The 26,954-nt window shown below is 37.1% G+C and overlaps 1 protein-coding gene across 24 annotated transcripts in view; it reads right to left on the bottom strand.

The window, feature by feature from the left end:
• Positions 1-26,954, bottom strand: part of TASOR2 (transcription activation suppressor family member 2) — an 80,253-nt gene that overhangs the window by 31,236 nt on the left and 22,063 nt on the right. For 6 of the 24 annotated variants that reach the window (XM_063669526.1, XM_054437196.2, XM_054437192.2 and 3 more), the window contains exons 2-15: positions 24,544-24,677; positions 20,733-20,878; positions 20,355-20,450; positions 19,074-19,146; positions 15,527-15,618; positions 12,774-12,911; positions 12,503-12,627; positions 12,395-12,414; positions 12,198-12,297; positions 9,389-9,489; positions 8,632-8,735; positions 6,303-6,375; positions 6,137-6,199; positions 2,027-2,743 (exon numbers count right to left, since the gene is read on the bottom strand). In XM_063669526.1, coding sequence (XP_063525596.1) covers positions 2,027-2,743; positions 6,137-6,199; positions 6,303-6,375; positions 8,632-8,735; positions 9,389-9,489; positions 12,198-12,297; positions 12,395-12,414; positions 12,503-12,528 — 1,204 coding nt within the window. In that variant the 5' untranslated portion in view covers positions 12,529-12,627; positions 12,774-12,911; positions 15,527-15,618; ... (2 more) ...; positions 20,733-20,878; positions 24,544-24,677. Of the gene's footprint in view, positions 1-2,026; positions 2,744-6,136; positions 6,200-6,302; positions 6,376-8,631; positions 8,736-9,388; positions 9,490-12,197; positions 12,298-12,394; positions 12,415-12,502; positions 12,628-12,773; positions 12,912-15,526; positions 15,619-19,073; positions 19,147-20,354; positions 20,451-20,732; positions 20,879-24,543; positions 24,678-26,954 lie in introns of those variants that run through there. The other 18 variants (XM_063669531.1, XM_063669527.1, XM_054437199.2 and 15 more) reach the window with 13 other exon arrangements.

Genomic DNA, 26,954 nt, shown 5'->3' with positions numbered 1-26,954 from the left:
GGCCTCGAGTGATCCACCCGCCTCAGCCTCCCAAAGTGTTAGGATTATAGGCATGAGCCACCACGCCCAGCCCAGAACTCTTAAATGAAACAGAATAGAAGGTATCAGACTGTATTACACATAATTTTTTTTGAAATTTTTGTTCCAATCATGTATGAATTTGTAGGTACTGGAATATAATATCAAACATATTTCTTACAGTGGATATAATTAAAAACATTTGAGAAACAGTGACAATTTATGTTGAGTTACAGACAACTGATTCAATACCTTAAATTGTTTCACGCAGAACAGTATGGTTGGCCTGGAATCTGTTTTACAGATAGTTGTATAGTCTGGTGCACTGCTTTACACTACCATACTTTCCACTTACCCTCCTAAATACGCGCATCTCCACCCCGTTCCTCACGCCACAATAAGCCAGAAACCAATATTTGTGAAGCCACAGGATAAAACCAAGGCTGGGTACAGAGGCTGACGCCTGTAATCCCAACACTTTGGGAGGCTGAGGCAGGAGCATCAGTTCAAAGTTTAGCCTGGGAAACATAGTAAGACCTCATCTCTACAAAAAAATTTTAAAAATTAGTGGGGCACCCCTGTAGTCCCAGCTACTCCAGAGGCTGAGGCAGGAAGATCACTTGAGCCCAGGAGTTCGAGACTACAGTGAGCTATGATCATGTCACTCAACTCCAGCCTGGCTGACAGAGAGATCCTGTTTCTAAACAAAAACAGAAAACTCCAAACAAAAAAAACTCCATAGGGTAAACTCTGAATTATTTAGAATCCTGGGATTACCATACCCTAGATGTTTCTTCTTTAGGCACCAACATTTCCAAATTCAAAATATTACAGATTGGCTTGGCAAACTTTTCTGTGAGGGGCCATAGAGTACATACTTTCAGCTTTGAAGGTCATGTGGCTTCCGTCACAGCTGCTCAGCTCTGCCAACACGGCATGAGAGCAGCCAGAGATGACACAGGCACAACCGAGTGGCCCCTCGGCCATAATGTGCTGCCTTCTTCTCCAAAGGAGTCACCCATATACTTCCCTACTTTTTTAGAGAAAATAGAGTAAAACACAATTTGAGATGACTCTAAACCAAAGTCATATGATTTGCTGTCCTATGTTCACTGAAATACATCTGCCAATACACTAAGTAGCTCAACACTCTAATTCTCACTCAATTTTTCAGGGAGCATCAAAACCACATGAAGAATCCAGGTGCTCACGTAAAAACTCTGTGATACACATAAAGGATTAGAAAGTCTGCCCCAGACTACTTTACTTTTGGAGGTCCCAGGCATTTCCCTCCTCTTTATAAGTGTTGAGGCTGTCAGCTATCATGGTTTGCTGGTACTGATGTGCCTGATTTGAGAAGAGCCTCTTCTACGTCCATTTGTGAAGAGGATGGCACAGAAACTAGATGGTCGTCTTTCTTAGAATGGGACACACACGTGTGAGTGGTTTTATAAGTGGAACATAACATGTTGGTGGTGGGTAGGCTTTTGAGGTATCTTGGTCTTTCCTATTTCTTGGTTTTCCGTTGCTATCTCAATCAGTGCTTGTCAGGCATTAGGAGGCACACAAATTGCCTGGAGAGAAATGATGGCGATTCTAACAATCTTCTAACTGATGCTGCAAAGCTGCAGTCCACAGGGACCAAGACAGCAAGAGGGATCGAATACAACAACTATTATTATTATTGAGATGGAGATTTGCTCGTCACCCAGGCTGGAGTGCAATGGCGTGATCTCGGCTCACTGCAACCTCTGTCTCTTGGGTTCAAGTGATTCTTGTGCCTCAGACTCCCGAGTAGCTGGGACTACAGGCACGCACCGCCACACCCAGCTAATTTTGTATTTTTAGTAGAGACAGGGTGTCACCGTATTGGTCAGACTGGTCTCAAACTCCTGACCTTAGGTGATCCACCCACTTGGTTTCCCAAAGTGCTGGGATTACAGGCATGAGCCACCACGCCTGGCCACAACTATTATTATAATAACCCACATAAATAAATCATGCTTACCTCTTTTTCTTTTCTGAGGAAACTGTCCTTTAACTAACTTAAGAGTTGTTGGAGAGTCCAAGCTGTTGTCTGCTCTGGAAGCAGTTCTTTTGGGAAAGGGGCGGCACAAGTTCACCTTTTTACTCTGCACCACATGGGGCATGCTGGCCTTCCTCTTAGGCTGCACTCTCAGATTTGATGCTGGACTCAATGGAACAACTCTCTTCTTTGCTTTCAACATTTCTTCAGAATCCTTTTTCGTTTCAGTTTCTTTTCTCACTTCTGCCTCTGAGACAAGAAATTCAGGATCTGGAGTCATAACTAAAGAAAATCCAGCATCACAAATTCCATCTGAAACACAAGGAGACTGAGGATGCTCTGCTAACAAGTCCAAAGCAGTAGACACTTCCAAAATGTAAGCACTAGGGTCTGAAAAATAAGAGTTCAACTGAGTTAAAGACTCTGAAGGGCACTTTTCAGCTGGAGGAATCAAGTCAAAACCACTGGGCAGTTTCCCCAAGAATGTAGGGTCTTTCATTCTATCCTGAGGAGCAACAGTCAATGAAGGGCTTCTGTCCGCCTTGTACAATTCTTGGAAATGATGCTTTACTAATGTGTTTGGATGGATTCTTTCTTCAGGAAGTGATTTCTTTGTTTCTAGCAGGGCACAATTAAGGGCGGGTAAAATAGGTATCACCTTCATTGAGATGTCATCTTCAACTTTCAAATCTTTTACCCCTAAAATATATATACACGTATTAAACATCTGAAGTTTATTTTTTAATAACAAAACTTTCTGGAAAAAAAAGCTTTAGATTTCAAAATTACGTGATGGTTAAATATGTTATAGTATTTCAGATGACAACCTAAATGGCAATTAACAGAAGACTTACAGGTACATTTAACAAATGTATCTCCATCCGTATATTTGAAATTACACACACACACACACACACACACACACGCACACTGAACTGAAAAAAGAATCATCTGACATGCAATCTCTAGGTTAGAACAAGTAAACTAAACCCTGTCTCCAGCTCCATCTCACCTAACAAGGAGCTCATGAGCTCAATGGTTCATCATAGCAGTACCACTGGCCTTTAGATCTGGCAGATTTGCTTTCGTACTTTTTCTTATTTTGGTTTAAAATTTATCTTACTATAGCTGTACCTTATTGAACTCACTTCAAATTCTTTTCAGAAGTTAGTGCAAGTCAACTGAACTGAAAAAAGTAGAAGCCCTAAATAATGCTGGAATCTCACTGGAATGATTATTGCTAACTTTATCACCTTTTCTAGCAAATGAAATAAAAACTTCTAAAACTGACTAGTCTATGTTTCACCTCCTCTCCTTGGCCCATGCTTTGACTGAAGTGCTAATTTTTTCTTTTTTTTTGCAAATGAATAAAGGAAACAGTAAAAGGGAAAAAAAAAGAGAAAAGGTCTGGTCCCTATGAACTGGGTAATAAAATCCTAGAAAATTTCAGAGTTGTCAGTAATATAAAGCCACAAGAAACAACAGCCTTCAGGGCCTAGTAAGTGAAAATAAAAATTGTACCATTCTTTTTTTAAAAAAAAAGTAACTTCAGAATGAAACACAAAGTTAGTTCTAGTTAAATACATTAGCACTATAATGGTTATTAGAAAAAGGAAATGAAGGACAAATAACAGTAAAAAGGAAAATGTGGCCAGATATCAAAATAAAAATTTTTGTGTTTTTTGTAGACCATGGGATTTGTCATGTTGCTCAGGCTGGTCTTGAACGAGTGGGCTCAAGTGATCTGCCTGCCTCAGCCTCCTGGAATGCTGGGATTACAGGCGTGAGCCACCACTCCGGGCACAACGTTTTTATAAATCAAATTGTTTTAAAGTTATTATTCTGGTCTTTTTGTTTTTTGGTTTTGTTTTTTGTTTTGTTTTTTTTAAGTCAGAGTCTTGCTCTGTCACCCAGGCTGGAGCGCAGTGGTGTGATCTCATCTCACTGCAACCTCCGCCTCCTGGGTTCAAGCAATTCTGTGTCTCAGTCTCCCGAGTAGCTGGAATTATATGCATGTGCCACCACACCTAGCTAATTTTTGTATTTTTAGTATAGATGGGGTTTCACCATGTTGGCCAGGCTAGTCTCCAACTCCTGGCCTCAAGTGATCCGCCCGCTCTGGCCTCTCAAAGTGCTGGGATTACAGGCGTGAGCCACTATGCCCGGCCACTCTTTTTCTTCTTCACCTGATACAAATATAGGCAAAAAGTTAGCAAGTTCATATCATATTTATGTGAGAATTTTAAACTTGTGCTTTGTTAAAATCTTTTAATGAAATACCTGAAACTTTATAGTTTACAACTAAAAAATAAAATAAAATAAAATGAAATTAGAAATCTTACAGGAGCCAGATCTGGAGTTAGCTGTTAGACCCTGAACGAGTTTCTTCATCTTTGAAATCGTTATAAGAGTACTTATTTTATGGACTGCTAAATCTATTACTTCCACCACAAAACCTGACATGATAAATGCTTGAAAAATGCAAACAGTCACTGCCAATTATGTTATTATCATGGGTAATGTTTTGCTTATTCCAAAGATGTGATGCCTAGGAAAGCACAGTATTCTGCTTTAAGTAACTGAATTTTTTTTTTTTAATTTTTTTGAGACAGAGTCTCCCTCTGTCACCAGGCTCGCTGCAATCTCTGCCACCCGGGTTCCAATGATTCCCCTGCCTCAGCCTCCTGAGTAGCTGGAACCACAGGCACATACCACCAAGCCCAGTTAATTTTTTGTATTTTAGTAGAGACGGGTTTCACCATGTTGGCCAGGATGGTCTTGATCTCCTGACCTCGTGATCCACCTGCCTCAGCCTCCGAAAGTGCTGGGATTAAAGGCGTGAGCCACCATGGCTAGCCAGTAACTCAATTTTTAAAAAAAACTTTAAAAACATTTTTATATTGGTTATAGCTTTATAAATAGTATATAGAGTTTTATGTTTAAACACACACATTGTGATTATAAAACAAAGTGACTTTTTTTTTTTTTTTTTTTTTTTGAGATAGGGTCTCACTCTGTTGCCCAGGCTGGAGGGCAGTGGCACAATCGTGGCTCGCTGCAACCTCCGTGTCTCAGGCTCAAGCGATCCCCCCACCTGAGCCTCCCAAGGAGATGGGATCACAGGTGCAAGCCACCACGCCTGGCTAATTTTTCTGTATTTTTTGTAGAAACACAGTCTCAATATGTTGCCTAGGCTGGTCTCAGAACTCCTGAACTCAAGAAATCTACCTGCCTCAGCCTCCCAGAGTGCTGGGATTACAGGTGTGAGCTGCCGTGACTGGTCAACTCTCATTTATTTATTTGTTTAGCAAATATTTATTATTTTATAGGTGCCTGGCATTGCTAGGCACTAGGGATACAGTAGAATACAAGAAGGGTAGGCATTAAATAATTATACAAATAAATATTTAAACTATATGGATGATAAATAAGCATAGGAGTCTAAGGTGAGCAAAGAGTGGTGATGGGAACAAGTGATAGTGAAGCCGAGCTTGACAGATAGGAGGAAGAATAAGCTAGATTAGTATTTCTCAATCTTTTTAGTCATCCTCCTTCCCAGCCCTTTTAGAGCCATTTTTCCCCCAAATTGACCTCCAAAATTTTAATACCACATATACACTGCATATCTGTTTATGCACTGTATGAGTAATTTTTTTTGCCCCCAAGAGCCAAATTTTGGTCCTCTGGGTGGATCAACATCACAATAAAAATGTATGGGCTTGATATGAAAAGGAGTAACAGATAAGCTCCAGATAAGGAGAACAGCACCTATGAAGACTGAGACATATTTACAGGAGAGACGATGGCAAAATTCAATAACAAATGAATTCAGTTTTAGACATGCTGAATTTAAGGCACCTTTGAGATATCTCAGTGGCAATGTCAGTAGACAAGTGGAGATATGGGACTGAGGCTCAGAGGGAAGCATAAACCTACAATGGAGGTCAAGAAGGGTGAACCAGTGATGTTAAGAAAAGAGGTATTTAAGAGGAAAAAACAGTTAACAGTGTCACGTGCTGCTGAGAGGTCAAGTCAGATGAGGACTAAATATATCCAACAGACAGAGTGAGCTGGAAACCACTGTATCCTCACCTGTTGACAGGGGTGAATGAAATAAATGTAACCCATGTAGACCCATCTGCTTGCCTCCAAAATCTATGCAGAATGAGAATCAGAAGAAGAAAAGTTAGGTTGTTGATCTTATAAAGCAAAAGTAAACATAATGAAAAATATTTTTTCCCAAAACAGTTGTCCATACCTGTTTCTGATAGTAAGGCTGATGACGTAAGTAAAATGAAAAACCCTCGATCTTCTAAGCATTTGATGATTGCCTTAAATAAAACGGAAACATTCAACTGAAGGCATATTCTGCAATCCCTCTCTTCTCCCTCTACCCATACTCATATTGACCTCAAGAAAAGAAAAAATTCTGCAAATGTTATGGGAATCAGGGTAATTCTGTCCCCAGTATCAGAAACTTCAAGTTCCTTAGCTGAAATAATCTTGGCCCTGTTGGGGCTATATAAAATAACCAGAACATGAAGGGTTAGTTTTAGAACAGTGCTCAAGAACATGGCAGATCAATCAGAAAAGACTTATTTTTTTCACTGAGACAGCTGACATTTCATACCACTGCCTAAAACAGCCAATATGTTACCATGTAGTCATTATAAACTCAAGATGAATCAAACCTGTAAGTAGCATCTTAAGCTCATATTTACATGAAAATTATCCCAAAATGCTGAATCTAAAAAGACTGCAAGATACCATCCAATAAAATACTTCTTTATACGCATCTTAAGAAATGGAAAATAACAGAAAATAATCAAGTTCCAGGGCAACAAGAAATACAGATGAAAATAAATTCTTCCTCTCTTTTGTTCCCCTCTATTAGAGTCTTCAGTGGACTCTTGAGCTCAAGAAAAAAGTCTTGAAATTTTAATGCTTTAAGTAACCGGGGCAGTTTTGTCCCCAGCCAGCAGAAGTTGTCTAAAAGCTGTTGTTCTAAATCGTGAATTTAATAGTTTTTCTTTTCCATTGCTTACCATTTCAAAAATCTATATACACATAAAAGATAAAATCTAATATTAGTACAATAATTTTTCAATTAAACCACCTAAACAAAATATACCATTTTACAGAATAAAACATTTTATTTCAAAACTGAGAGGTGATAAGGCTACAAACATAAATCAATATATTATTTAATCACAATGAATATACAAAATAAGACTTTTCTAACTATTACATTACAATTAAGTTACGACACTAATATCTCACTCTCAAAAAGAATCACTACTTTGAGTTTCAACAAGATTCTATGACAGCCCCTATGTGTTGTATGTCACATGATGACTTACGTATTTGTCTCCTCCACAGTCTCCTAAGCTCCTTGACTTACAGGAGCTATGATTTAAGAGCCTATTTCTTTAAGAGACAGGGTATCACTCTGTTACCCAGCCTGCAGCGCAGTGGCACAGTAACAGCTCACTGCATCCCTGAACTCCCGGGCTCAAGCTATCCTCCTACCTCAGCCTTCGGAGTAGCCAGGACTACAGGTGCAGGCTGTTATGCCCGGGTAGTTTAAAAAAAAAGTTTTTAAATTTTGGTAGAGATAAGGTCTTGCTATGTTGCCCAGGCTGGTCTCAAACTCCTGGCCTCAATCGATCCTCCCACCTTGGCCTCCCAAAGTAATGGGATTATAGATGTGTTCCACCATGCCAGACTTTAGGGACTACACTATTTTGTATCCTTGCTTCTTGCCTCTCCTGCCCAGTATGTGAATCATCCTTTTTTTTTTAGACAGAGTCTTGCTCTATCGCCCAGGCTGGAGTGCAGCTGCGCGATCTAGGCTCACTGCAAGCTCTGCCTCCCAGGTTCCCGCCATTCTCCTGCCTCAGCCTCCCAAGTAGCTGGGACTACAGGCGCCCGCCACCACACCCAGCTAATTTTTTTGTATTTTTTAGTAGAGACAGGGTTTCACCATGTTAGTCAGGATGGTCTCGATCTCCTCACCTCGTGATCTGCCCACCTTGGTCTCCCAAAGTGCTGGGATTACACGCGTGAACCACCACGCCCGGCCGTGAATCATCCCTTTGTCCAGTGTATCTATGCTGTAGATGCTATCCACCCTCTGGGGGAATAGTAGTACTTCATAATGCATGCACCACCTACCTCATTCATCACAGGGAGTACTCAAGTATAGTATAATAAATAAAATATTTTGAGATGGACAGTCCACACTCATATAACTTTTCTTACAGTATATTGTTGTAACTATTCCATTTTATTATTGCTGTTAATCTCTCACTGTGCCTAATTTATAAATTAAACTTTATCATAAGTATGTATGTATAGAAAAAAACACAGTATACATAGCGTTCAGTACTATCCACAGTTTCAAGCATCCACTGGGGGTCTTGGAACATATACCCCACAGATAGTGCATTACATTAATAATATATAAATAAATATTAAACATGAAACTCCTTTCAGCAAATTAAAATGATTCCATCTAGGCACAACTAATACATACATATCAATTTAAGGAAAACATAATAATTATATTTTAAATTAGTGATGCTTACCAATTGCTTGTTTTTAATACACTCTGTTAATTTATCTATATTTTCCCCTTGTCTGTTTGACAGTTCTACCTCATACAAATTGAAGCACAAATCTTGAAAACAGACTGTAGAGAAAACCAGAAAAACATTTCTTACTTTTAATATGCTATTATGTACTTACAGTCAATTTGTTCATTTTATATGTTGCAAAAATGAAATAGAAATACTACTCAAAAACCTTTATCATTTACTGTTCTTGGTTATAAAACTCCCTCATAAAACATCACCAAAATAGTTATTTTAAAACAATGCTCTTATTTATACTCACACTGCTATAGGATTAACAAGACAAATACAGATACATACTACATGAATAAACATCAGTGCTCCATGAATTAACCTAAATGACCAAGAAATTTCCTTCTCATGGTTTTTCTTTGAGTTTAAAAGTACATCTATAAATAAAACCAACAAAAACTCTGTCCTCGAGAGGAATAGTTACAAGTTTCCAAATGCTTTTAATATCTGTTTGCTTAATTGCATCAGTATTTCTATATTAAAGCTAGCCTTTGTCATCTTAGATGAAACTACCTTTCAGTTTCTAGTTGGCCTCCAAGGAACTGAAGAAAATAGTAACTCTACAACTTTCTTACAAAAGACTCTTTTAAGAGTCACTTATGATGAAATAGAAGTGTGCATGTGTGAATGTTTGGAAGAGAGCAGAAAATAACCAGAACAAAGCCCAGGACAAGTAGCGTGTTATTACATTTCAACAGACCTTTCTGCTCCAAGTAATTCTGTTTTCTAAAGGCAGCCTCTGGTAGTCTTTTTTTCAAGGAAGACACTTTCATTACATATTTAAAATCTAGTTCCTGTGGTCTAAAAAACAACACAACAATATCAAGCAGAATAATAAACAGTGGATCTAAATTTTCTTAAGTTTTGGTTTTCTAATATAAATGTAAACAAAAATATAACCACAAAAAGACCTCAAATTGATAAGCTCCAGGTTAAATAATATGTGTATTTTTAAGTAGTACAGATTTTCAAATATATGACCCATAAACCGTGGTCTGCAAATATGTTCACATTTTCTGAATACGTGTATTTTCGGTACAGACAAAATATCTAGATGTGTCAAAAAATTATGTATACAGGAATAAGGAATTTAAAAAAAATTATGCTATTTAAGAGTTATTTGCCAGGCGCGGTGGCTCACGCCTGTAATCCCAGCAACTTTGGGAGGCTGAGGCGGGCGGATCACGAGGTCAGGAGATAGAGACCATCCTGGCTAACTCGGTGAAACCCCGTCTCTACTAAAAATACAAAAAATTAGCCGGATGTGGTGGTGGGTGCCTGTAGTCCCACCCAGCTACTTGGGAGGCTGAGGCAGGAGAATGGCATGAACCCAGGAGGTGGAGCTTGCAGTGAGCCGAGACTGCACCACTGCACTCCAGCCTGGGCGACAGAGCAAGACTCCGTCTCAAAAAAAAAACAACAACAACAACAAAAAAGTTATTTCCTGACTACTTTTTCCTTTTTTTGTGTGTGAGATGGAGTCTGGCTCTGTTACCCAGGCTGGAGTGCAGTGGTGCGATCTCGGCTCACTGTAACCTCTGACTCCCGGGTTCAAGTGATTACCCTGCCTCAGCCTCCCGAATAACTCGGATTACAAGCATGAGGCACCATGCCCAGCTAATTTTTGTATTTTCAGTAGAGACAGCGTTTCACCATATTGGCCAGTCTGGTCTCCAACTCCTGACCTCAGGCAATCTGCTCACCTTGGCCTCCCAAAGTGCTGGGACTACAGGTGTAAGCCACTGTGCCCGGCACTCTGTTACCTTTTTAAAAACTCATTTTAAAATGCTTTTACACTTATACAAAAGTTGCAAAAATAGTACAAAGAATTCTTTAATACCCTTCATCCAGATTTCCCAAATATTAACAGTATACCATGTTTGCTTTGTCATTCTCTCTATATATACACACGCATTATTTTTTTCTGAACCTTTTGGGAGTAAGATGCTAACCTGATGCCCTTTTATGTCACATACCTCTCTGTGTGATTCCTTTAAACAGGAAATTTTTTCTTTTCTTTTTTTGAGATAAGGTTTCACTCTGTCGCCCAGGCTGGAGTGTAGTGGTGCGATCTCAGCTCAATGCAACCTCCACCTCCCAGGTTCAAGTGATTCTCCTGCCTCAGCCTCCCCAGTAGCTAGGATCACAGGCACGTGCCACCATGCCCGGCTAATTTTTTGTATTTTTATTCGGGAGAGGGTTTTGCCATGTTGCCCAGGTTGGTTTCAAACTCCTGGACTCAAGCAATCCTCCTGCCTTGGCCTCCCAAAGTGCTAGGATTACAGACAGGAGCCACTGCGCCTGGCCCCCAGGAAATTTTCTTATACAACCCCAAAGCAATAAGCAAAACCAACACATTCACAATGATAACGATACTATGACTTAACCTACATCTTATTCAAATGCTGCCAACTGTCTCACTAAGTTCCTTCACAGAAAAAGAAAACAATTTCCAATCCAAGATGCCACAATGCATTCAGTAATCACGTTTCTTTAGCCTCCTTTAATCTGGAACAGTTTTTCAGTCTTTCTTTACTTCAATGACTAGGGTATTTTGAAAAATATAGACAATTTTGCAGAATGTTCCTTAATCAGGATAGGTCTATCATGAACTTAACTGCTTAGTTAAGATGGTATCTGCCAGTTTACTCCACTGGTAAGTCTGCATTTTTTTCCTTTGTGATTAATAAGCAAGTAGTGGGGAAATGTTGCAAGACATGCAAATATTATTAAACTTTCACCTGTTTTTAGCACACACTGGTTGATTATTATGGTGTTGTCAAATGCTGATCTTCTAATTTATCAATCTTTCCACATTTATTAGTTGCACTCTATAATGAGGAAGAACTTTCCCTTCTCTCCTATTTGCTTATTCACATAATTTTTATGTTGTGGGTTATTATACTCCTACCTCTTCTTAAAAAAGGCTGATAGGAAAAAAAAATGAATCCTTACAACACATCAGTTTTCACCTTATATTTCAATTAAACTATGACTATTTCTTAATGGTTTGGGGTACAAACTAAGAACAGGATGAACAAAAAAGATTTCCTAAGATGTTCTTCACAGTTCCCCAGGAGAAAATATTAATCATGATAATTGCTTTTAATGTAAATACATGTAACAGCTATTCTAATATTTTTCTAAGAAAATCATGTTAAAATTTGGAAATTAGATACTGCAAATGTTAATAAAAATAATATGATTAAGTGGCTATAATCTGCTATATTTGCTATCAGGCAAATCTGATTTATTTCTTGGGGAAGGTCAAATTTCTAGTATCTAATAGTTTAATTTATCCCAAGAGGTCATTTTCCCATTAATAAATTAGAATTTAGGTTTCCTATGTCATACCCTGTGTGCCATACATTTACCCAAATATACCCTCATCTAAAATGAAGAACAGTTGCTGTTTTTTACACCAATGCCACCCTTGAAATGAGGTGAGGAAAAAAACCTCAAAACTTGTAATATAAGCATTAGTAAAGGACATAACATTTAATACTTACAGCTGTGTTGGAATCATTGCACCATAAGTGGACCAAAGAGCTATATCACATAGCATACGGTCTTGAACAATTAATTTCCCTTTCCATGGAGACATGAGAACTGAAGAAATGAAGGTAAAAAAGAAACTGATTATTTATGATGAAAAATTTACTCAAGGAAAAAAAAAACCTAAAAGAATCAATGAACTATTTCTTACCATTTTCGCTGCATTCAAGTCTAGCAGAAAAAGAAAGAAAAAAAGAACATTTTTACAAGAGTAAAAGGAACAAACTCAGTAAAACAAAGCATGCACATAATTACTTACATGCTTTTATGAGCTGGTGGTGCCATAGTTTTAGGTTCCCTGTATCGAAAAGCCACAATTACATAAGGACAGATCTGTCTGGGTCGTTCAATAACGGTGTTGTCTGAAAGTTCGTAAAAGTAATACTGAAAGAAGAAAAATAAGTATTATCAGGGTAGCACTATGGAATTGCATATGTACCAAGTTTTTCTCAACCCCACCCAGCCCTGAAATTTAACACATTAGACTCAGAAATATATCTTGGGTGTTACTCATTCACAGGTGACTATACCTGACTCAGTTCAAAGGCACGAAAATGACTCGTCTTGTTAGAAACCTTGTTAGTATTTTCAGACACGTGGCAATCATAGCCAGAAGATGGCTTAGTATAGTTAGTTGTATAATTCTCAGACACAAACTTGACTTTTCCCTAGAATGAAAATATTAAAACTAATCAGATGCCTTCGAATAGCAATAACCTTTACTCTAGGATTCATTTAGAAGTAGTCTAACAAGGATGCAGATATGTGTCCCCTAACAGTAACTGTATTATTAAGAACTATACTTCTTAGAAAAACAATTATCTTAAGGCCAAAAATAGTTTTGATTATCCATGAACCCTGAAAAATGGACTCAAAAATTTTGGACATTTGGGCGTCTGAGACAAATATCCATAGTTTCTATCACAATATCAAAGAAATATACGAATCACCCTAAATTTAAGAGAGCCATTTCCTTAAAAGAAAAACCATAGCCCACCATCTTTTATGTTATGGTCACTGAATGGCTCTTTGGTGACTGTAATGTAAAAGAGGACAAAATCTAAAATTTCAAAAGATGAGTTTCCAATCTGAACTATGATCAGTTGTAAATTATAAACTGAGATACTTCTATTATGCCAGGGCCCAGCAAGTTAACAAGGAGCAAATATGTAGCAAAGTTCTTAGCAGGCAGCTGGTCCTGGTTGCTGAACAGTCAGCAGTATTTTCCATTACAGAGTTCTCTCCATCAGGGGTTACATGTCTCTCCAAAAAAAAAAAAAGAAGAAGAAAAAAGCAAGCGGCTGGGCACAGTGGTTCACACCCGTAATCCAGCACTTTGGGAGGCCGAGTGGGCAGATCATGAGGTCAAGAGATCAAGACCATCCTGGCCAACATGGTGAAACCCTGTCTCTACTAAAAATACAAAAAAATTAGCTGGGCATGGTAGTACAAGCCTGTAGTCCCAGCCACTTGGGAGGCTGAGGTAGGAGAATTGCTTGAACCTGGGAGATGGAGGTTGCAGTGAGCTGAGATTGTGTCACTACACTCCACCCTGGCAACAGAGCAAGACTCTGTCTCAAAAAACAAACAAACAAAAAAATAAAAAGCAAGTAAGCCAAGTTTACCATTATGATGAAATATGCAATGATTTTAAAAGCTGTTTTGAATAATACAATGACATAAGACAATGTTCACAAGATGCTATTAACTTAAAAAAGAATTAGTATATAAGTATATACAAACTCTTTTCATGGGTTAAGAACTCAATATATAGGAAAAAAATATATATATACAATATATACCCCAACAAATATATGAAAATGGGATATCGGACTATAGGCAATTTTAATTTTTATAAGAAGAATATAATTACTTTTTAAAAAAGAAGATGTTTTGTTGTTGTTTAAGTCCTGCCTCTTCATTTATAGACCCACCAAAGGCCAAACCACCACTAAGCCAAAAAATGTAAATAGTACTTATCGGTAACCAATCACCTCTACCATCTCCTCATCAAACATTTTATGGTTCTGGGTGCGGCTCGATTTTGTGAAATAAAATGAAGATTGAGAGCACAGAGGCAAAAACAGCAATCTCCAGCCAGTGGCAAGAAACCAAGGCTGAGGCATAATCTAAGTAAAAAACAAAATGCTTATTATCTGCATTAGTAGGCACACTTTCTGCAGCACTCATCGCAGAGCAAGAAAAGAAAGATTAAGGGAGGAAAACTAGTGATTGTACCTCAAAGCAATGTTACTCCCCCACCCCTTTTTTTTTTTTTTTTTGAGACAGAGTTTTTTGTTCTTGTTACCCAGGATGGAGTGCAGTGGCGCGATCGTGGCTCACTGCAACCTCCACCTTCCAGGTTCAACTGATTCTCCTGCCTCAGCCTCCCAAGTAGCTGGGATTACAGGCACCCGCCACCACGTCAGGCTAATTTTTTTATACTTTTAGTGGAGACAGGGTTTCACCATGTTGGCCAGGCTGGTCTCAAACTCCTGACCTCAGGTGATCCACCCGCCTCGGCCTCCCAAAGTGCTGGGATTACAGGCATGAGCCACAGAGCCCGGCCTCTCCCTCCACTTTTTTGAGAACAAACTTTACAATATTAAGAATTCACACGCTCTTTTTTTTTTTTTTTTTTTAATTAAAGGTCAGTTAGTGCTAGGCTGATAACCAAAGAATTTAAGATAGTAAGAAAGCTAAAACAAAAACAATAAAACAAGACCGCAGAAATGTCCTCAAGAAGCCCAATCACATCTAAAATCGGTTTCCCTTCTGTTTGGGTGCAAATTCTAATTGCATGATTCACTTAAACAGTACCATTTACGACATTTAAGGATTTGTGGCATCATTAGTTCTAGGTGGCACATGAAGCTGTGAAGCTGGATGTCTCATGGAGAAAGAAAATAAAGATTCTATTGACCACTAAATTAGACAATGAATGTTGTTTTCTAAATTCATCTTTTATAAGTGTAATCACATCACCTTATAAGCAGCTGCTTGTTTTCTGTTATTTCATGTTTAAAAAGTAGCTCTGACAGGTGAGAGGAAGATTTTTCCCTGCATACCCTTTTATTATTTTTGAAGTTAAAAAAAAGTTTACAATCTAGTAAATGAATCAAAGTTTTCTTTTTAAAGAAAAGGAAAAATAGTTTTGCTTTTCCTGAATTTGGATAGCTAACTTTGGTGAGGACTATGTTCAACTAGGATCTACAGAGAATATCAAAGGCAGATAACCTTAAACTTTAAAAGGAAATCACATAACAGCACATTTAAGCTTTACCTTAATTATATTAAAAATTACAATATAACCAGATTTCCCATGATACCATGGTCTTGGATGAAGACAGTCGGAGTATTTGGAAATGTATACACCTGTAAAAGTATAAAATATAGATTAAGCAGCAGATTGCCCATCAGACAGGAGAAAGTAGAAGCAAGAAGACCAATGAGAAAGAAAGCTACTGTGATAGTTGAGGCAGGAGAGGATTCCAACAAGGCAGCAGCAGTGAAAAACGAGGAGGAAAGGACAGGCTTCAGGGCTATTCCTCAACGGAGGCACCTCTTTCGAAACATAAGAGACAATGAGTGAGAAAACTGATAGAGTGGAAAAGAGCGCTAATTCTGTGGTCAGAAGCTTGGGTTCCAGGTAAGAATAAGTCACTCAGGTAGGGAGGGTGGGCCTGGGTCACAGACACAAACACCACAGGGTGCTCATGAAGATTTAAAAGATCAATAAGCTTTAAAAACTATTATTAATTCAAAGTATTATTATACACAAAATTATCCAGTTCTAGTCAAGCCAAAAACTACAAAAGACATACAAGTAGTAGTGTTAATTTTATTATCAACCCCAGTGTATGTGTTTTTGAAGAATGTGTATTTGTCAGGAACAATCCAGTTTCTACTTCCACCACTCTACTGAAGCCAGCCGCTCAAACATCAGCAATGAAATCACAAGATTGTAGCAATGTAGGAAAATGTCTTTTTTTTTTTTTTTTTTTTTAGATGTAAGCTGCAGTGGTTATTTGTAATTTACTTTCAGAAAATTTAATTTCAGAAAAAATTAAACAAATGAAGCAAATAATGCAATGTGTATGTTTATATTTATATATATATTTATATTTATATACATTTATATTTAGAGACAGAGTCTCGCTCTGTTGCCTAGGCTGGAGTGCAGTGGCATGATCTCGGCTCACTGCAACCTCTGCCTCCCAGGTTCAAGCAACTCTCGAGTCTTGGCCACCTGAGTAGCTGGGATTACAGGTGCATGCCACCATGCCTGACTAATTTTTGTATTTTTAGTAGAGACGGGGTTTGGTCATGTTGGTCAGGCTGGTCTGGAACTCCTGGCCTCAAGGGATCCACCTGCCGTGGCCTCCAAAAGAGCTAGGATTACAGGCATGAGCCACCGTACCCAGCCGATAATGTATAATATTATCTGCTAAACTTTGGTGGTAGGTATATCATGGTATGCTCTTTTTCTATGTTTGAATTTTTCATAATGAAATGAGGGTGGGGTGAAAAAATAGGAGAGACGAAAAAAAGTTGTATGCATTGTTATTAGCGTTATGAATTTATCACTTTTAATGTCCCTTAGAAGATGAGTTGAATGTAAACTAATTTTTTTTGTTTTATAAAGTTATCATATGACCCAGTGGTTCCACTCATTATATATCGAAGATATATATAATTATGTTCACCCAAAAACTTGTACATGCATGTTCATAGGACCGTTATTCATAATAGCTCAAAAGTAGAAATAACCCGTATGTCCATGAATTGATGAATGGATAAAGAAAATATGGTATGGCCACATAACAGAATACAGCATTGTATAATATAACATTTTGGTCAACAACAGACTGCATAAAGTTTGGACAGTGATCCCATAAGTTTGTAATACCATATTTTTACTGTACTTTTTCTGTTTTGATACACAAACACACACCACTATTTTATAACTGCCTGAAGTATTCGGTACAGTAACATGCTGTACAGGTTTGTAGCCTAGGGGCAATAGGCTACACCATATAGCCTAGGTGTGTAGTAGGCTATGCCCTCTAGGTGTCTCTAAGTACACTCAGTGATGTTCACATGAGTAAAAAATTGCGGCCAAGCAGGGTAGCTCACACCTGTAATCCCAGCACTTTGGGAGGACAAGGAGGGCAGATCATGAGGTCAGGAGATCAAGACCATCCCGGCCAACATGGTGAAACCCCGTCTCTACTAAAAATACAAAAATTAGTTAGGCATGGTGATGTGTGCCTGTAATCTCAGCTACTTGGGAGGCTGAGGCAGGAGAATCACTTGAACCAGGGAGTCGAAGGTTGCAGTGAGCTGAGATTGCGCCATTGCACTCCAGCCTGGTGACAGAGCGAAACTCCGTCCCCCCGCCAAAAACAAAAACAAAAAATTGCCTACCAATGCAACTCTTGGAATGTATCCCCACTGTTAAGTGCTGCAGGACTGTATTATTCAATCATAAAAAGGAATGAAGTACTACTGGTTCATGCTACAATATGCCTTAAAAACATGCTAAAAGAAGTTACTCAAAAAAGACCATATATGATTCCACTTACATGAAATGTCCAGAATAGGCAAATCTATAAAGGCAGAAAATAGACTGGTGGTTGCCTAGAGCGGAGATGGTAGAGGATGGGGAGTCACTGCTAATGGCCATGGGATTTCTTTTTTGGGTGATAAAAATGGTCTAAAATTGACTGTTATGATGGTTACCCAACTATGGGACTTCACTAAACAATGGGTGAATTCTATAATTGTGAATTATATCTCAATAAAGCAGTTTAAAAAAAAAAAAGGTCAGCAGGAATCTAGCCATGAAGCCCGATAATCTTTCTCAGTTCTGATCTCCACATTCTACACGGCACCTGGCACTGCTAAATACCCCTCTTCGTGAGATCTTTCTGCGAAACTCTATTTCCTAAGTCTCCAGGCAACAGACTACCCTTGACGATTCCTCGTTCTATCCTCGCTGTACCTCCCCACACCCTGGTCCCATTAATGACCCAAAAGTTCTGTTTTTGCCATCTTCTCTTTCCATGCCATCCCACTAACAATGTCTTAGCTTCAATTCACACTCCACTCCCACAACCCCAGCCCCAAATCTAGTTCTGATCCCTTTCCCAACTGTTTTTTATGAACTATAGGCTATCTTTCAGAAACACTTATGAAAATCTCACTATTTCTCAAATTCAACCCATAAAAGTAGTACTGTCCATTTACCGAGAACTTACTAGGTGCAAACTCCTGGGCTAAACACTTTCCAGTCTCACTGAATTCTCTCAACAACTCTATAAAGTAGTTTAATCTGTTTTACACATGAAGAAACTGAATCTTCAAAAAAGTTAGTGCTAATTCACGTTCTTGACAATTAGATAACATTTTTCTTTTTAACTCATCAGTCTCTCTACCAATCTGCTTCTCTTCTTATGTACCTCTTTTCTATTAATAAATATCACTGTAGTGTAAGTTTAAAAGCTTATATTTGATTATTTCCTCTCTTACCCCTCACATTCCATAGTTGCCAAGTTCGGTCAGCTCTATCTATTCTCTATTCTTATTGCCATTGTGACAATTTAGAAGAGACTCTCAAGACAATACCAATCTCTTGACATTGAAAAATACTGTTAAGTTTTAGACTCAAATCTCATTCATATGTTTACAGTTAGAAATCTAAACATTATGAACTGTTTGACATTTAATGAAACCGGCTTTTAATATACATATCTTATAAAACTAATGAAACCTCACTTCATCTTGTAAAAGAAGATTTTTTTTTAATTCTTTTTGCTTTACAGACTTACCTTTGGCTGGATCACCCAGAGTGGTAACAGCACTGCTGCCAACACGGAGTCCACGCTGACATACCAATTTTGCCTTTAAACAAAAGATTACTTTGCTTCAGTCTTTGAAGCAATGAAATAATGCTATAATCTGTAAGGTTTTTTTTTTTTTTAATTTTATTTTTTATTATACAATAGAGACAGGGTCTCAGTATGTTGCCCAGGCTGATCTCAAATTCCTGGGCTCAAGCAATCCTCCCACCTCAGCCTCCCAAAATGCTGAGATTACAGGCATGAGGCACAACTGCATCTGGCCTAATCCATAAGCTTTAAAATAAATAGTCTGCTCACTGTAGGTATTCAGGGCACAAAGAAAACTTATGCAAAGCAATCTGTATTTTGATTAATGGCCCAAAATTTTCATAGAATTTTACCATTTCAATCAACAAAAATGTCAGGAAAACCAAAGTAAGCAGGGTCACAGATAAGTCCACTAGAAGATTTATTTTCCAACTACAGCTTTAGAAGCATGAAATTTCAAAATGTCTTGTTGCCAAATGTCATTTTTAGTAAGAACCCAGAGCATCTTATTTGAATTCAGATGATTAAGTTAAAAAGGGATAAACTCTTCTGGTATTACTATATAGTCCTTATTATAAGTTAGTGCTAATTATGCGCTAAACAAATCTGCCCCTCTTCTTTATAAACCATTAACCTAATCGAAGCACTAACTTTGAATTATTTCAGGTCTCTGGTATTGTTCAAAATGTATCTCGGAAGCCAGACATATCTTTGGAGACCCACCCTATACACGGTCCTTTCCTTCTCCCATAATTTAGGTACAGGCAACAATACAGATTTCAGTCTTCAAATATCGAATGAAGCAATTTCAGTTAACCAGGATGCCAAAGTTTATTAAGTTACACGATTTATCTCCCAAATCATGTAATTTAAACCAGAAAAATCTCCACAGGAAACAACGTATCTATTAAATGATAATCCAGAATGGAAAAATATCCATTCACTCTATTAAAGGGCATTATTGACACTAAAGAAAACTGTTTTAATCCAAATTGCACCCTAAGCTTACAAATGTATTTAAGATAAAACTAAAAAGAAACCATGAAAAGTTGTAGAAATCAAATCAAATCTCCTTCATGACTGGCTTTTGTTGCTGTCACATGCCACCAAAGTAACAAAAAACACTGATGAATTGGTAATCTTACAACTCTTACAGAACTGAAGTACCACAATACTTAAGACTAATGATACCATTAATTTTCTACAACCTAATTCCCTTACCTGCTTTTCAGTATCAAACAGAAGAAACCCGTAAGTGTCTTGAAGTTCTTCCTGAGTATAGTTACTTGTTTTTTTTTGTTGGTAAAAATCTTTGTACTGTATAAAGAGAGAACAGAATAACCAAACACTATAAACATACTCTTTTGTCTTGCAAATTTTTTAAAATGCATCATTTAAATTCTTCCTGCCACAAGACTAAATATAAATGCATTATTTTTCTATTCCCTAGAATAATTACCTTCCAAGTGACTATTTCCAAGGATCTGCTGCGTCTGAAAAATTATAGCTAAAAAGTGCTAGGCTTATATACCAAAAATGATGGGTTTACCTCTTTTAAAACTAAAACAAAACCATCATAGTGTGTACCAAGCACCTCACCTCATTTAAGAAAATGTCATTTTTCACCAAAGTCACTTGACTGTACTGAAAACCATGCTCAGATGAAGAGTCCAAGTAAGAAGTATGAAGGAGTGAAACTGCCCTCTGGAAGAGAGAGTCTGAACTCAAGGACACTGTCTCAAAAACTGTAAAACACAAACAAAAATAACGCAGCTATTTAAGATACCAAAGGATGGGGTTAAGGGAGACACACTGAATGTCACTCAAAACATCACCTATTCCTTTCCTATATAACTAAGAAATACTTGTACTGTCTTAACAAAATTTAAAAGACCTCTGATGTAAAGAAAATAACCTAAATAAATTACAACTGAAGCTGAATTACTTTTAATATAGGAGCTAAAATATGTCCTGCCAGACCCGGTATGCCTTTTGGTTGAAAGCTGTGTTCTATAACTGTAGTTGGTCAAAAGCGGATACAACTGTAGTGTCAAAGTGGTGGTCAGGAGCTGCTTAGACTTTTAGAGCAATTTCTCATTCTTTACTTTTTTTCATCCTTTGTTTCTATTTTTTTTCTTTTTTTTTAAGTATATATGCCACACTTCATAAACTTACCCTTTACATATTTTCATTAAATCCCTAAGTCAGCTAGGTTCCTTTTAAGGGACCTATTATTGCCCACTCACCAGACACAATAGAAATCATTGTATCTCTGGGATTTCCTCACTAGTCAAAAAGAGTCTATTGAGTTTTATTTCCTGTGAGTTGTATTATAAAATCATTTTATTTCATTTTATACAACAGAGCTGTACTTACAATTTTTTGAAGGTGCTTTTTTCAAACCATACCCATGTGAGATAGCTTTGAGAGACTGTGATACGCCCTTCCCATGAGAGGCATGTTTCCAAATTGAGAATTACCAATTGGATCCAATAATTATGTTGACTGACTCTTTGTGCCTTTTGATTTTACAAGTCTCTAGCAAGAACTGAGCCTAATGACCTATGGACACTCTTGCATCTAACCATTTTAACTGTTCACTCTCCTATTTGTACTCCTTCTATTCTATTTATTAAGGTTGTGGGGGTTTACAAACCTAGTATTTATAAATAATAAGGAGAAGACAATGATTTATATAGCACTGGAAGTACTGGTCATATAGTATAAATGTCATGAAGTACAGTAATATGGCTTCCTACTTTTACCAAAACTGCCAAATGTATTAAAGTTCAAAAATTAAAGAGAAAAAAGAATCTCAACTTAAGTTATAAGTAACCTATAAGTTACTTATAAGTAACTTATAAGTAACCGATATACAAAAACTAGACTATCTCAGAAATGAAACAAACATTTTAGTAAGCTAAATTTGGACTAAATTGTCCTAAAACTTTAATTATCAAGGCATTTAAAAAATCTTTTAATAAACTTCCAAGTATCAAAATGAAAGACTGTAAATAGAAAAGAATGAAATGTTTATGAACATTCTGAAGTTGACATACATGATTTATATATTCATTCTAAGTTTTACTTTTACTTTTTCTCAGTTTCACTTTCTCCTTCAATATACCAGTGCTGTAAAAAATAGGGATATTCTGAATAGATGCAAATAGCAAAACACCAGTTATAATAGTTAAAATTAAAGCTTTATTAGCTGCATTACTCAAAACAAACTGGCAAACCTGAGCATTTTCAAATTCATTTCACAAATAATCTGTACTGCTAGCCTAAACACAAATCAAGATTTCTTTAGAAACAATAATTTTGGAAACTTTATATTCAATGTTTACAAAAAAGCAAGAAAGTTTCAAAATTGAATTATCTATAGACCAATATTTGAGAAACATATTGTTTACACTGAAAGAAATGTTTTAAAAAGTAACTCTGGAAATGAAGACTATGAGTATCAACTTCTCTAAATTCTGTAAGTTATTAATAGGTAGGCACAGATTTAAGTTACATACGTCCTCATTTTTGAGCATCATAATGCACAATAACGAATTGAAAACTGTTTCCCAAATACATGGTCAGAGAACACTTCATTAACACCAGTGTGGGGAATACTGTTCCCTATATAGCTATAAATAAAGCCAATGATTTAAAACGAAGGAGGAGGAACAAGTACCAAATTATTTTTTGCTTATATATTTTTATTTCCACAACTATTTATTTATGGTTAAAAATGCTTCCACTTTAGGCCAGTATTCTCCAATATATAGCAGTATATGCATAAAAGCAGTGATTTTATGGTTAGCAGAGGTATGTTAAAAGCAAAGTTGTTGGAAAATCATAGCTAATCTTAAATCTTTCATGAGTTCATAATGACATCAATTACACTCTCAAGAAAGCACAAGTTTCCTGCTCAGTAAATGAGGAGATAGATGAAAATTTCATCTAGAAATTTATTTGATACTCTCCCTTCTTTACAAAATACACTTTCATTTGAGAGTCCAATCAGTGCACCAAACAATACAAACACTTTATGAATGAATGGTCTCATAACTGCTGAGCAATGCTCAAGCTTTATTTAAACATTCAAGATTACCAGACTATTAAAATGAAGAGGGGGCTATACCACAAAGAAATCTAAAAATCTAAGAAGGTAACTTGAAAAGCGCTTGCCTATAAAGCATTAAGTATATCCTTTAGGGCTTAAGTGACGAATAAAGAGCATGTGAGAAAGGTTAAGTTCAATCACAATAGCTCTGAAAATTGAGTTTTCCTGTAGTACCTGGCTTTTGGCACATTCCTCCATTTGTGAGTTTAGTCTTAAATGTTAAGTCAAGCTTGATACAGGTTGGATTCTAGTCAAAGTAACTGCAATAACCTCCTCCCCTTCTCAAAACCCTTAGAGGTACTGAGTGAGACTGGTTTTAGACACTTGTCTCTCTTTTTAACTCCTAATAGAGATGAGAAAATTATAAACCAACTTCTGATGCCATATCACAGATAACTGTCTTCCATGCTAGAAACATCTGGTCTGAAAGTAGATGATGAGATAAACTAATGTCAACATCTTAGGTGTCACAGAAATTCTAACAAAACTAGCCCTTGTACATCTCCCCATGACTTTCCTGACTACATCTTCCTAGAGAAGGGTTGCAACCCTTCATTAATACTAAAGATACCTACATTACTTCATTTAGTCGAAGTAAGCCATTTGATAGTTGTTGAAGGAACAGTTTGTTACTTAATCCTAAAATGTATTACCGTTACTTTGAAGATATTAAAGGATATCTGGGTTTAGATAAATCTAACTTCTTAGAGCACAATTTGGTAGGACCTAAAAAAAAATACTGGCAATTACCTTAATTGCCATCAACAGGGAACAACTTGCAACTATTAAATAAAAACAAGGTAAATCTGTACATAGTAGCATGTAAAGATATCTATTATATGCTACATTATATGATGTCACTTGGTTGAAAAATACATAAATAATTTGTTTGAAAGTGTACAGAAAAACATCTAGAAAGGTGGGAAGCCAAACTGTTAATAATGGCTAAACCAATGGCTGTTGAAATTGGAAAGTGGATCCAAGGGGAACTTACATTTTTTACTTTATACATATGGGTTTTTCTACCATTTAAAATACTTAAATTCAAAAACCAAATAAAAATGTAACCATTTAAAAGATACAAATAGAGGAACATACATGTTTTATGTTGCAATTTGAAAAGTTAATCATCTATTACCTTTGGACTAATGATTATTTTAAAAAATATAGGTACTGGAAATCATAATTTTTTAAAGTCTTTTTGTTTTACATGATCTAAATTAAAACTAAAAACATTTTAATCATTCTATTCTGGATTCATTAGTTATGACTTATAGCACTTAGTTTAATACCCACTCTTTTCTGATAGGGACCCTGTCTCGATCTTCTCTAAGACAGAATGTAGCTGGGAGGGTGGTCTTAATTTATTTTCACCAAGGATACCCTCAGAATTCTTGACATAGTCCTGTTCTCTGTTAGTGTCATAAATGCTAAAATGAAGAAAGAAAAAAAATCATAAAGTGAACAATTCTATTTATAGCATATTTACTATAGAAACAAATGTTCACTGAGTAATTTGCATTAGGAATAATTATGTAATATTTATTTACCTCCTTTGACAAGTATTCTCAGCTAAGGACTAAATTTGTTCTATAAGCTATAACACATAATCTGAAATGTTTTTCCTCCAAAAGTCTTTAACTTCTAAAGAAAATTCTGTACACAGAAATACATTATGCTTAATCACTTTTGCCTTACTGAAAAAGAATCTTTCAAAATGAAGAGATCACAGAACCACATCTTTATTCCACTAGCTGAAAATAACGGAATCAAGCAGAACACAATTTATAAAAATCTCTCTCCTCCCCCAAATTAGTAGTATATATATTCATTAAACAAAACTATTAGTGGTGACTATTATACATCCAATATCATGCTGTATCTTGGATTTATCAAGACAAATGGCAAACAGTCTCTATTACAGAGAAACAGGATCTACATTAAAAGAGTTCAGATTAGGCTGGGTGAGGTGGCTCATGCCTGTAATCCCAGCATGCCGGGAAGTCAAGGCAGGCAGATTGTTTGAACTCAGGAGCTTGAGATCAGCCAGGGCAACAAAGTGAGACCCCACCTCTATAAAAAATACAAAAATTAGCCAGGCATGGTGGAGTGCACCTGTAGTCCCAGCTACTTTGGAGGCTGAGGTGGGACGATGGCTTGAGTCTGGGGGGAAGAAGTTGCAGTTAGCTGAGATTGCACCCCTACACTCCAGCCTGGGTGACAGAGCCAGACCATGTCAGAAAGAGAGAAAGAGAGGAAACGAAAGAAAGGAAGGGAAGGAAGGAAGGAAAGAAGGGAGGGAGGGGGGAAGGAAGGAAGGAAGGGAGGGAGGGAGGAAGAAAGAGAGAAAAGAGAGAAAGGAAGAAAAAGAAAGAAAGAAAGAGAAAGAAAGAAAGAGAAAGCAAGCAAGTTAGCTCAGAATAGACAAGGAAGAAAAATCTGCAAAGAAATTAGTACTTTAAATGTGTAGGAGTATCTAAAACATGATATAGTGGATGTACAGTGATATAACCAATTTTATGGAGATGCAGCTATGTCAAGAAAGATTTCATGGAGGCACAGATACTTGAAATCTGAGAAGATATTCCAGTGAGGAAGCCAAAAAAGGAAACTAGTGTACGTTTTCTAGATAGTAGAAATAGTATGAGCAAATGAACAGAGGTTTAAACATGATACATTAAAGGAACTGCAAATAGTTTAATATGACTGATTAAGGGAAGAAGGGAGAGAAGAATAAGAACAAAGAAAAGGATTAAAAAGGTGGTCAAGTTTTCAGTTTTTATCATGAGTCTGTGGAATAAGGACTTTAATATGCTTCACAAAAACAGCATGTATAGTTTCACAGCACATTTTCCCCTCAAAAAGAACTGGAGGTAGAATTGTGTGGATACAGTCAAGATTTTTTAGGAAAAGTAGCTATGTTGATAATAATTCATGAAGGAGGTTGTTTATGTAGGGGAAAATTAGGAATAGGGAGACCAGGATTCTGGTGCAGGTTCTACCACTAATGTGTTTTGAGACAGTGGTTAAAGACACAGTGGACTGACTTCCCAACAATCATGTCCCTTTTACTTCCCTTCCACAAAACCACAGTTTTGTTCAGGTATCAGGTTATCCCATGGTTCAGAAGAAGAGTGTGTGTGTGTGTGTGTGTGTCTGAAAATCAGTGAGGGAGACTGAATATGTGTGTGTGAAAATGAGTGAGGGAGACTGAATGTGTGTGTGTGGGGGGTTGGGGGGAGAGAGAAAGAGAGAGAGAGAAAGAGAATGAGAATCTTAATTACTCTAAGATCATTATGGTAATTCCACTCCCTTTGAATAGTGTTTGTTTTAGGAATAAACATGTGACTCAGTTCTGGCCAGTGAGATATAAATGGAAGTCTACAGAGAGAGTTCTGGGAAACCTTTCTTAGAAAAGGACTCCATCTTCTAGCCTAGGATCTTGTCTGAAGATGTGTTGCCTGGATCTCCTTGCAACCAAGATGGCAGCCAACATAGAACAGAACAGAAAGAAACTAGATCCCTGAACTGATGAAATAAACTAACCTGGGGGCTGCCTCATCTTTGGGCTTTATACATGAAATAATAAATGTTCCTTATTGTTTAAACTTTTATTGGAAGCTGAAGACACACTAACCGATGGATTTTGTTAAATTTATACTCTCTAAGGCCTCCTTTAGTTATAAGCCTTTCTAAAGCTCCTTTCA

The sequence above is a fragment of the Pongo pygmaeus genome, chromosome 8, assembly GCF_028885625.2.
Source record: "Pongo pygmaeus isolate AG05252 chromosome 8, NHGRI_mPonPyg2-v2.0_pri, whole genome shotgun sequence".
NCBI lineage: Eukaryota > Metazoa > Chordata > Mammalia > Primates > Hominidae > Pongo > Pongo pygmaeus.
This window is presented reverse-complemented; position numbering and strand designations above follow the sequence as displayed.